General features: G+C 35.3%; 2 protein-coding genes across 2 annotated transcripts; one reads left to right on the forward strand and one right to left on the reverse strand.

The window, feature by feature from the left end:
- Window positions 1-265: 265 nt before the first annotated feature.
- On the forward strand, window positions 266-4,304 carry LOC147859283 (hydroxyproline O-arabinosyltransferase RDN2-like). Its single transcript, XM_087326031.1, has 8 exons — window positions 266-833; window positions 2,015-2,082; window positions 2,174-2,375; window positions 2,861-2,958; window positions 3,041-3,110; window positions 3,195-3,266; window positions 3,812-3,925; window positions 4,005-4,304. Exons 1-8 carry the CDS (start codon window positions 432-434, stop codon window positions 4,068-4,070), a joined length of 1,092 nt encoding a protein of 363 aa, XP_087182157.1. The 5' UTR covers window positions 266-431; the 3' UTR covers window positions 4,071-4,304.
- A 1,486-nt stretch (window positions 4,305-5,790) lies between these two features.
- Window positions 5,791-11,569, reverse strand: LOC147859284 (PHAF1 protein At3g51130). Its single transcript, XM_087326197.1, has 14 exons — window positions 11,431-11,569; window positions 11,211-11,293; window positions 9,875-9,949; window positions 9,720-9,787; window positions 9,523-9,628; window positions 9,369-9,429; window positions 9,110-9,288; window positions 7,964-8,026; window positions 7,342-7,389; window positions 7,153-7,266; window positions 6,974-7,073; window positions 6,799-6,860; window positions 6,542-6,646; window positions 5,791-6,174 (listed from the first exon to the last, which is right to left on the reverse strand). Exons 1-14 carry the CDS (start codon window positions 11,486-11,488, stop codon window positions 6,118-6,120), a joined length of 1,179 nt encoding a protein of 392 aa, XP_087182323.1. The 5' UTR covers window positions 11,489-11,569; the 3' UTR covers window positions 5,791-6,117.
- Between the last annotated feature and the right edge of the window lie 245 nt (window positions 11,570-11,814).

The raw sequence follows: 11,814 nt of genomic DNA on the forward strand, positions 1-11,814 counted from the left end.
AAGTAACAACAGAAAATTACTATATACTGCACAAATAGATGAAAGCTGAAAAGCTTTGAGTTATCAAATACATAGATTGCAGAGACTAGACTCTTCTTCTTCTTCTTCCTTTCTCTGTTTCCTCCTCCTCCCCCCCCCCCCCTTGCTGGAAAACTCGTGTGCCCACTTCACCCGTTCTTGGTTCTAAGCGCTTATATGAAACGGTCGCCCATGTCACGATTCTTGCCCAAATCTCTATACTGTATATGATCTTCCTCCTCATCAAGATTTTTTTGGTGAAAGATCTAATCTAAAGGTTTCTCATATCAGGAATCTTGCTCAAATGTCTCCAATGTAAAGCAAGATTCTTGCCAGACATCTCCAGAAAACAAATTGCCCACATCGAGAATCGTCCGTCAAATCTTTATCATTAGAAAGAGGGATTTTCCGAGATGAATCGTAGGAACTTCATTTTCCTTTGTTTCATCTCATTTTTTGCATTCATTATAACCTATACAACGATCAACACGATATCACATCTGAGCAGTAGATCGTCTAAAGAGAAAACACTCTTCATGGGAGGCCACGAAATTGACCCAGTCATAAGAATGCCTGCTCGCTTGCGATCTCAAAGGAAAGGGAAACGTCTCTTTCACACTGCGCTCACAGCCAACGATGCCGCATACAATCGGTGGCAATCTAGGATCATGTATTATTGGTTCAAGAAGTTTCAAGATCTTCCAGGATCGGAGATGGGCGGTTTCACGCGTATCCTCCATTCGGGAAAGCCAGACAACTTCATGGACGAGATCCCAACATTTGTTGCGGATCCGCTTCCTGAGGGTGTTGATCGAGTGAGTTCTTTTATCTTAACCTTCTCTCATAAACGTTTCATTTGCTATTATTCTCTAATCAATTCATAAAACTTGCAAAATTTTTATTATCATCAAAGACTGGGTTTTTATTCAGATGAACTTGGGTTTTAATTCCTTGAATCTAACAATCGTGTGAAAATTTCCCCCTCTATATACTTATATATTGAATATTAATATGCTTAATTTTTTTGGAAACTAGTTGGTTAAGGGAACTATAAGTACTATTTGGAAGCCACAGAAATGATCTCCTTTGGAGCATCCATGTTTCCTCATATATGTAACTTATTTAGCTTAACAACATATTAGAAGGCTCTCAAGGTAATTTTTTATTGACCTCAATATTTAGAATTTTAGAATTTATGAGACAACGCTTTTCTAATATGAAGCTCAAAACTTCTCTTAATTTATTCCACTATAGAGTGTGAAGGACGATTAAGAAGTCACAGAAGAAGTGAATTTGTTTTGGTTTTCGATTGATGTAAGAGCATCCTGATCTTTCGTTTGAACTTAAAGTATTCTTGCTGATTCTTGTTAGTGCATAGTATTTATGTTGAATTCAATTCTGTTAGCTAAAGATGGGGGTTTTGATTCCATTAAAGTTAAGTTTCAATGCAAATAAGAATGGAAAAACTGTTCATTGAAATGCTGATAACGAAATTACAGTTTCTAGTCTATTAAAGACAAGTTTCAATGCAAATAAGAATGGAAAAATTGGTCATTTACATGCTGTTATCAAAAGGTAGAGTTTCTATTCTATTAAAGTGGAGTTTCAATCCTGTTAAGAATGAGGGGTTTCCATCTGACTGAAGATGGGATTTTAATTCAATCGTGAAGATGCAAATACTTAAATAGATTATCTAAAGCTTCATCAAAAGATCACAATCTTGATGTTATGCAGCTGCCAAGATTAGGACTCTCCTAATTGATGAGAGATAATTATGCAAAAACCCTGAATAGTTAAATTATGTAAATGCTCATAGCTAGGAATAACCATGTTATCTCATAAGTTTTGTCTTTCATTAAAAGGCGATTATTGCAACAAATATATTTTTCTGGTTTGTCCGTAATGCGTTTATATGCTTTTTGCTCGTCAAATCATGAGTAGGCTTCTCACACAATTTTTTCGTTTTAATATCCTCTCTTTATGCTCACCTTTTCAGGGTTATGTTGTTCTTAATAGACCTTGGGCCTTTGTACAATGGCTCTCAAAAGCTCACATTGAAGAGGAGTAAGTTGATTTTTTGTTTTGTTTTATGAACTTATATTTTTCTACTGTATTTTATTATTATCATCGTAAGTTCTCATACATTTAATTTTAGGTATATACTTATGGCAGAGCCCGATCATATTATTGTGAAGCCATTGCCAAATCTTGCCACTGCAGAGTTACCGGCAGCATTTCATTTCTTCTACATTACACCAAAGGAGTATGAAAAGATTATTCGCAAATATTTCCCTGAGGAGAATGGCCCAGTTACTAATATTGATCCGATTGGGAACTCCCCAGTGATGATCAAGAAGGTAAATAGATCATTTTATCAATCTATATCTATATATTCTTTTTTATTGCCCCACTTATTTCATTGCATATTTCTTCAAATTTCTCACTGAAGATCAATAGTTACGATGATCTATCATCTTGATACAAAAGACCATCCACCGTCAGGTGATTAAAAGCATAGATTGTTTTGTGGTAGATATTAATCATTACAGTATTTCATATTTTTTTATTGTCATTGCAAAAATTGCTATGATTTCATTGGGAGATGTTAAGAATTGGAATGATCTATCCCCATCATGATGGAAGTTGGAAAACATCATCGAAGATCTTAATAATTGCAATGATCCATTACGATGGTCCTTGGCAATGAATATTCCATGTTTTAAAATTTTAAAAGAACAAATAGCTCATCGTTTATTTTTATTATTATTATTATTTCTGGACAGTTTTTTCCTTGTGGACAGAGTTGCACATGATATACTTTTTTGTTATTTTTTCTCTCTAGGCCCAACTTGAGAAGATTGCGCCCACATGGGTCAATGTCTCATTGGCGATGAAAAATGATCCTGAGGCGGACAAGGCCTTTGGTTGGGTCCTTGAAATGTGAGATAAAATAGTTTTAATGTGTCAATCATCAAATGTGGAAAATTGTCTATATCAAAGTGTTAAAAACTATTTACTGTAGGTATGGATATGCTATTGCTTCTGCTCTTCATGGAGTTCAACATATCTTGAGAAAGGACTTTATGATTCAGGTTTATTTTCTTTTATTTACATCGATGTGATGATCATTTGTAATAAGTGTATCCATTTGACTTATACTCTGATTTTTTTTCCAGCCTCCTTGGGATTTGGAAGTCGGAGATAAGTTCATTATCCATTACACTTATGGATGTGATTATGCCATGAATGTGAGTTTCATCAAGAATCTTGTTTATTATTTTCTTTTATTTAGAGGTTCCATGAGTATTTTTATCGATATGCTCACTAGTGATTTTCTTCAATTTATCTGCAGCTTATTTACTGCATTTATGCATGTTTTCTTCTTGGAGAAGTTCTTTTTCTCTCCTACACTGCCTTTTTTGTCATATTCTCGTTTCCTTCTTACTTAATTTGATTGGATGACCCTTGGGAATAGGGGCGATACCTAGTACTAAAAAGCTGTCGTTACATGTGTGTACATTCAGGCATGCATGCATGTTTGTGTATATGCACACATAGAAATGAATGCATTGAATGCATACATACAAGCAACTATATGTATGGATGAACTGCATGCATGCGTGCAAACATATATACATACATGCATGCAAGTAATGGCCTTGGTTTGCTGAAAGCTTCAAGCTATTAATTTCTTCAAGCTTGTAAGGAATAGACAATGGAAAACTGATGAATTTTCTTCCACATGGGTAAAATAGACAAATCTTAGTAAAATGACAAGGTGTCTTTGCTTCAGGGTTCACTCACCTATGGAAAGATAGGTGAATGGAGGTTTGACAAAAGAAGCTATGGCTCTGGTGCCCCTCCAAAAAACTTACCACTACCACCGCCTGGAGTACCGGAAAGTGTGGTATATTGTCATTCTCTGTCTTCTGCAAATTTGTACCCTAAACATTTTCTCTTAAATGTTGTTTTCTTTCCATTTATAGGTGACCTTAGTAAAAATGGTTAATGAAGCTACCGCAAACATTCCGAATTGGAAAGAAGGGGAATGAATCAGTTTTTTATTCTGGGGTATAATGTGTCGTCGACTCAAAGTAGATTTTTATCCTGAGAAAAACATTGGTCATTAACTTGTATCGAGATTAGAGCAGTGAAAGCACACCACAGTTTAGCATTCAATTGAACGAGACAACACACACACACACAGATTTGAGTGGTTAATGTTACCATACTAGCGGCATGTTGTACAGCTGGTGTATTCAGGTATTCAAGTCATGTTTATTTCATGGACTGTAGAAAAATGTCTCTTCATTTCCACTTGAATTCAATCCAGGAATGGCCATGGCAAAGTATAGATAATCCGATTCTGAGGAAATATCCGTGTTGTCTACTTATCCCATCCATAACCTATCACTATTTTGATATGGCCATGACAAATTATAGATAATCCGATTCTGAAGAAATATCTGTGCCATCTACTCATACAATGTTTATTTTCAAGTCATATAAACAAAACGATTTTATGTTGTGCGTGCTTTGGAATCTTCACTTTATAAAAACAACTCCCTTGAGCACAATTGGAACCATAATTATTGCGTTGTAATTGAGAAAAGGTGAAAGCTTTTACCGAAGAAAAAATTGTGGTTGCCTCAACATGAATATGCATGTGTAGATTAGAAAATATGTAATGCACATTATACTTAAAGAGATTCTTGTTGTTGGATCATGAATGATCCTAAGATGTTTGGTGAGAGATCATGAGTATTTTGCACTAACTATGAAAATTTAGTTATCAGAATCTAGGTAGTTTTTGAAGATATACCAAACTTGTTTATGTTTGATTTCAATAATGTTTAGAAAATTGAATGATATATGCATCATGCAAAGAGCATCAGCAAAGCCTGACATTAAAAGACCCAGCATAGTACAAGTTTTCTATGGTTCCTTGATTATTCTTTACCTAGGTCCATATGCCCTCTAGTAATGGAATTAGCTTGAGATTCAGATGTGATTTGTTGCTATAGCTTTTTATTTTGTTTATCTCCACGTCTATTTGAGCATGTTCTATGTGGATCATACCTGCATAAAAATATTTGGACCCCTCTTGCAAATTCCGCATCTCTATCGTTTTCTGAGTGACGGTCAAATATTTGCAATCATCATGCCATATTACAAAGATTTGGGTGTAAGATGAAAGATCACTTGTGAGTTGTGAAACCATACTATAGTCAAATGTTGACATGCTCGTATATAAGATTTCCTACAGCAATGCGTAGCATACCATCCTCAGATTCCACTAATTTTCACCAGCCATTACTTTATTAAGACCATATATGCGAGCAACTCCATCCCCAACTTAAGATACAGAACCAACAACCATCATAAAATCCATATGAAAATCCATCAAAAGAAGTAAATTTTGATGAGATTTAGCACAAGAAAGAAACCATAGGTAGGTAGTTTCAAAAGAAAGAAAACTGCAAAAACTGAGGTCATCTCACTTTCACCAACACAGCACAGACCTCATGCATCACAATACATGATCACTTAATGCAATGCTAGGAGTATGCTAAGCTCATTGTTATCCCAATTTTTGTTTTGGAATCATGGGCTCCGAATAATAATACAGCAATGCCAATGGATCAGGGGTTTAACACTGAATAGCATGTGTATGAACAATGAATTGTGATTATGTCTTCTTCATCTCACATTCTAAGGCTGAAATTCTTAAGTTAACTCAGCCTATACAAAAAATTGCAGATTTAATTATCATAAACGAAAGGTTAACACTTCAATAGCATTAAAGAATGTGTATGAACAATGAATTGTTAGTATCTTCTTTGCCTCCCTGATTCCAGGGCCCAACTTCCTATTTTACAGAAAATACAATAAATCGTGGATTTACTTGTCCCCAGCAGATACTAGCTACAGAGACAAGCCAGCCCATCCTACATTGGAGAAACGAACATCTATATACAGTTTTAACCATGATGTATCCTCCTGATAACAAGGGTGAAAGGCATTTGGCCCCTTGAAATAAGATTTTTCATACAACCAGAACTGTCTGTACATACATTGGGTTTGTACTTGATTCACACATCATGCAATGGTAGATTGAAACAAAGTTACAGTTGCAATGTGTCCATTCTTCATGACCTGTTGAAGTTAAGAAATGAATAAAAAACAATCTAATAACATATATGAATAGACAGATGTTGGACATGACAACAGTGATATATTATCGTCCCAAATGACACAGAAAGACATAATGTATTGATGACTTTGAAAAGTTCAAAGGTGAATGATGAGAACAAAAAATGAGATCTCATACAATGCAAAATAACAGCACAGATGAATTGTTAAAATTTGGGAAAAGCACCAAAATGTGCCCAACTTGTTGGATATTCTGGTAATTTCCTGAGAACTCAAGTATAATGGTAGATACCCAACAAGTAGTAGTATTTTGGTGTTTTGCCCAATAAACTTATCATATATATGTAATGCATACAGAAGGGTGATGTACCTCAAGTGCAATATTCCGATAACTATACACGAATGTTGGTCCAAAGGGGTTACTAACAGAACCCTGTGTCTGTATTGCAGCTCTGCCACCATCTCCAAGTAGCTCCTAGATTCACAAAAATATTGGCATACCTCGTTATGAAAATATGTGACAAGAAAATCAGTTTTTTTGAAGTTCTCCAGAACTGTATATATCTATCTATTAGGAGATATATGCTATATCTTTCAATTTTCTGTAGTAGAAACAAATATGTATACCTTTACTTGATTCCACTTTGTTTCTGACAATATAATATTTGACGAGGCTTCTCCATCATCAGCTGATATAAAAGGATATTTATTGTAAATATATGTGTTGTCAATAACCACATCACCATATTTATAACAAATACTGATAGAAAAGAATCACCATTAGATAGAAAAGTTTCCTTACAATGTGGACAGTGGATGATAAAGTTGCATTTGATGTAAGAGTTAAAATCAGTATGACCAGGAAAATTGGTATGTAGAATGAACTTCTTGATGCGGTTTGTCTTTAGCAGAAAGTTTATCAATGAGTAAATAAGGTAAGTAAACAAAACCAACAGAACAAATTCAATAAAAACCGCCAACCTGTCCATCAAACAAGATATCAATCCCACGTGTAAAGTAATTATAAAAATAGTCTCCACATAATGCTGTCCTTGGTTTGGAGTCAGAAGCTGAATGAATCACCATGGGGTCTACCTATTGCAGTTCAATCAATAATAAATAAGGTACAATGGCTGAATTTTCAGAATGAATTGTGGAAATTTCAAATACCTGTTTTTTGTGTATACCGCAAGGCCGACCTAGAAGTGCCCACACATCCTGAGTTAAACCATAAGTTGCACAAGTTAGTGTACAAAAATTACTAGTCCAATAGCTAAAAATATATAAATTACCAAACCTAAAAACTTGCCTCCAAATTATGTCAAATATAAACACATCACTTCTCCTTGGCAGATCTAGAGTATCTTTCTTTCATCAATACATATCTCTATCAGAGAGACTTTCTATTGATTGATTACCCATATTGGTTTCCATTAGGAGCACATATTATGATACACAGAACTTCAAAGACCACATTTCCTTCTTGATAAACACTAATTCCGTCCAGACTTCACATACAAATTACACACTTAACCATTTCGGTTATATCTCTACAAGGTCTTAATTTGTGACATAGACCTTACATGTAGATTCATATCACCATATACTGCATAATCTTCCCACAAATAATTTACGAATTTTTCATCCTAATTACATCGTTACAAAATCTTTATGACCAACATAGGAATTCATAAGGTAAGAATAAACCATAGAAGGCCAAGGCTCAGTTGTTTACTTCCCTGTTGATAGCAATAAAATACCCTGACAGTATTATATCTAATCAATAACACACCTGAGGAGATGCACCAAAGAGCAAGTGTTGGCCACCACTTGAAAATATGAGTTCCTCCCCAAGCTGCACAAACATAACATATTGCAGGCTGTCAACATTGATGTTAGGAAATTAAATACTTGTATTTTTTAGTACTAGTAATACAATGAAAAAAAAGCGTTACAAGGATATTGGAATCTAAATGACATAAGGCCAGGAAAACCCACCAAGCATGAAAGGCAGACTCTTCCATCATGTACTATTAACAATCAATATAGGGATACCAACCTAGATCTATATACATATCAATATAGGGATAAATCTATCCAACTTCATCTGTAATAGGGCAAGGGAAACATTGATGCCTTTCCATTTTTTCTTCAATTTTCTTCATTATTGAGGCTTGCGTTATAATTTGAGGACTCATAATGGTTCTCCTTGGTGTTCCTTCTTCTAGCTTTTCCTTGGTTTCTTCTCTTTGTGCCAGTTGCACATTGCCTCAGCGAATGTTGAAAGCAAATGAGGCTTTGAAGAAGACATGTGAGAAGTAGAATTGATGTGTCACATTAAAGTCAGAATTGAAGGCACTTCAAGGTAAACATGCGGACGGGACCAAACGATGGAAGCATATAGAAAACAAATGTGACTATACATATGAGCTTTTCTACTCAGGTGGCCTTGATGATATGCTATATGCAGAGTTAAACTTTTTGGCTATGTTTGTCATTTGCATTATTGGAATCATAAGGTCCGACTTAGAAATTTTAAAGTAGCCAGAAGTTAAGAAGTATAGTAAGCCTTAACGGCCTGTCTTGAGGAGTCCATCCATGCTGGCAAAACATGGATATATGCAAAAAAGAAATCTTTAAAAAGGATACCATAGCTGGTATCTTACGCAAGTCTACTGAACAGTATTAAATAAAGGACTAACAATGCAGAAAAGCAAATGCAAATGCAAATGATCCATGTAGTCAATAATGATTATGATTGAAATGATACGAAACAATATGTTATACTTGCGCTTTCAAAAGATCAAAATTTATTAGATTCATGTGAATCTTATAGAATGTCTTGTAAAATAATACAAAATTGAAGTGTACCTAGACTAGGTAAGTAGGTCCTATGTGACTTTTTGAGAGAGAGAGAGAGAGGGAGGGAGGGAGGAACCTTCACATGTACTTCTTCAAGATAGATGCTACCAGGTGGAAGCTGCGGTAGCAGAGCCTTTTTCAATGATGACCCAATTCCAACACCAATTCCACCACTACCTATTGAACTATCATAAATGCAAACTCGTGACATTACAGGTGTTGTTCCATCTGGAAACTCCAGTGGTAACTCAGCCGCTGTCCACAAACAAGAACGTAAGAATCACCACCAAAACAATTCTTTTATGCTACTCAGCCAGAGATTTCTTAATTCTTACCTTCCCGACCTTGGAAGCTGACTGCATACTGTCCCGGTATAGGAAAAGCAAAAGATAGACCCTATATATAACATAGGATTATATTCTCTGAGTGCAAAAGCTGTCTGTCAATCCACTAAACAACGCAAATAGGAATAAGGATGTCAAGGCGTACAGGGTAAAAAAGGGTATACGAGCATCGCTCCATGTCATAAGTTCCCGGGAATGTCGGTCCAAACAAAGCGTAAACAGCTACAAATGTGGCTGCAATATTAGCTCCCCTGCAATATATAAAAAAGAGTTTTTAGATTTTCAAATAGACCAAAATGCAATTGAGAAGAAAAAGAATATCAAACTCAAAGGATACATTACCCTATTGAAGATGTTGCATAACGCATTTGGAGCCGTTGTACATCAAAAACCTCTATGAGACGCAGCCGCTGTTGAGCAATAACTGTTAGCATATCACTTCTATATCATAGATTTGAATGTGCTAATAATTTACACAAGTGTTGTTTTCTAAATACCTGAGAGCGAGACTCAAACCGTAAATGGAACCCATGGTTGGGAAAACTGATCACTAAATCATGCAATAATGGCTCCTACATATATAAGAAGAACATTTAAAAAGAGAAAACACCATAAGAAGCACCATGCTCCTATCACAAAAAACTGAAATAATTAATGTTCGCCGATTAATTCCACATGAGTAAGCATCTCAACACCCAAAAAAGAACCCAAAACTTCAATTTGGAGCACCCAAAACTTGACCTACCCTTAACTACAAAGCTGCCATGATCCCTTTACTATAATACCTTAACGATACAATTTGATCACTATCCAATATCCTTAATCCCCTTGGTTCCAAATGCATAAACAAGAGAACATCGCATACATTGCGCTAGTCCTCCTCAATGCATGTCTATACATGCACAGATACAACATACACAGACATAAGCACACATGAGGACTAAATCTAAATCAATACAGAAATTAAATAGGGATATAAGCAAAAAATAGTCCCTGAGAAGAAAAGCTACCCCAAGTTCCAATCCATTCACATATACATAATCAGCGCCATGTCAAAATTTAGTCCACACAAATTCCGTCTTCTGCCATAAACACTCATATAGATGGATTTAATTACCACATACAAATTGAAACCATCAGAATAACGGGATGAATTAAAGCACTAAAGACAGCATCACATAATCATATTTCCTTAAAAGGTTCAGTTCACAGCAAAACATAGATGAATTGGAAGATTCACGACATACACCAGAAAAACATTTATATTTTCTTAGAATTTTGATTCTATCCAATTTAGAGAAATGTCAGATGAATTGAATCATTAAATACAACAGTAAAAAAAAGCATTACTTTAGCTTACCACGTTTAAAAATAGAATATATGACCTAAACCACTACATGTAACATTAAATACACATGTTACCATTGCTTCCAAGGATGATTCATTTTAATAGAAGAACATTGAATCGAACACTACATATAATGATTAAAATAAATAAATAAAAATCCTTTAACAAACATAATTTGAACCAGGATATTAAAATAAGGATGATTCTTTAACAAAAGGACGAGATGATTTTAACCAGGACAGACAGAATAAAAGGAACATAATTCTCTTTTTCTTAAGAGAATGTTTATTCCAGTTCAAAATAACATAAAACAAAGAAGAGACACTTTGATTAAAGGAATGAATCATAACATATGGACATGATGCAAGCACATTCCATATGCTTAAAAAAACCTATCAAAATTCTGAATGAAATATGAAGAAATTGAGAAAATAAAAACATCATCGAGGGAAGAAGGGAAGACGCAGATCGGATTAGACACGTGCCTCATCATGATATTTCACTTGAACTTCATCGAAAGTGTTGAGATGTTGGTCCACATGAGCGAACGCATCGCACACGGGCATTCCTGTACAAACGATAATAAAAACAGAAGGAAGGGAGGCGAGTGATTGAACGAATGGATCGACAAGAAGAAGACGATGATGATGACGATGAAGAGAACAAACGAAACGAAACTAAACGAGCGAATTTTATTTAGCTTACCGAGAAGGAAGGGGCCAAGGCCTGCGCCAGGTCTCAAGTCTAGGGTTAGGGTTCCCATGAAACAGATGCAGAGAAAGAAAACGCGAACACAGAGAAGACAGACGAGAAGGGAAGGGAAGAGAGAGAGAGAGAGAGAGAGAGAGAGAACAGGAATTATTATTATTATTATTATTATTATTATTATTATTATTTAAATTAGTTAATTGATTGATTTTTATTGTAGAGGGAGCAAAGTTCAGCCAAGTTTGTGGATCTCCTCCAAATTTAGTTTTGGTCCAAAACGATGGACAAAAATAGGGTCTCTAAAATCCTTCTCATCGTGATCGATACGCCCCTCAGCTCGCAACCTACTCACAAAATTGCCCGCTCCCAGGCCCAATGTGA

This window comes from Azolla caroliniana, unplaced genomic scaffold (genome assembly GCF_043228905.1).
Source record: "Azolla caroliniana isolate FFs.n. ecotype wild unplaced genomic scaffold, voAzoCaro1.0.p SCAF_10, whole genome shotgun sequence".
Lineage (NCBI taxonomy): Eukaryota > Viridiplantae > Streptophyta > Polypodiopsida > Salviniales > Salviniaceae > Azolla > Azolla caroliniana.

What these genes read in the sequence shown, in the direction of transcription:
- LOC147859283 (XM_087326031.1), top strand. Translation starts at nt 432, where the DNA reads ATGAATCGTAGGAACTTCATTTTCCTTTGTTTCATCTCATTTTTTGCA. An exon ending in GATGTGATTATGCCATGAAT is followed by an intron (nt 3,267 to 3,811) that starts GTGAGTTTCATC and finishes TCTTTGCTTCAG; the next exon opens with GGTTCACTCACCTATGGAAA. An exon ending in CTGGAGTACCGGAAAGTGTG is followed by an intron (nt 3,926 to 4,004) that starts GTATATTGTCAT and finishes TTCCATTTATAG; the next exon opens with GTGACCTTAGTAAAAATGGT.
- LOC147859284 (XM_087326197.1), bottom strand. Translation starts at nt 11,488, where the DNA reads ATGGGAACCCTAACCCTAGACTTGAGACCTGGCGCAGGCCTTGGCCCC. An exon ending in GGTTTGAGTCTCGCTCTCAG is followed by an intron (nt 9,788 to 9,874) that starts GTATTTAGAAAA and finishes ATTGCTCAACAG; the next exon opens with CGGCTGCGTCTCATAGAGGT. An exon ending in CAGCTTCCAAGGTCGGGAAG is followed by an intron (nt 9,289 to 9,368) that starts GTAAGAATTAAG and finishes GTTTGTGGACAG; the next exon opens with CGGCTGAGTTACCACTGGAG.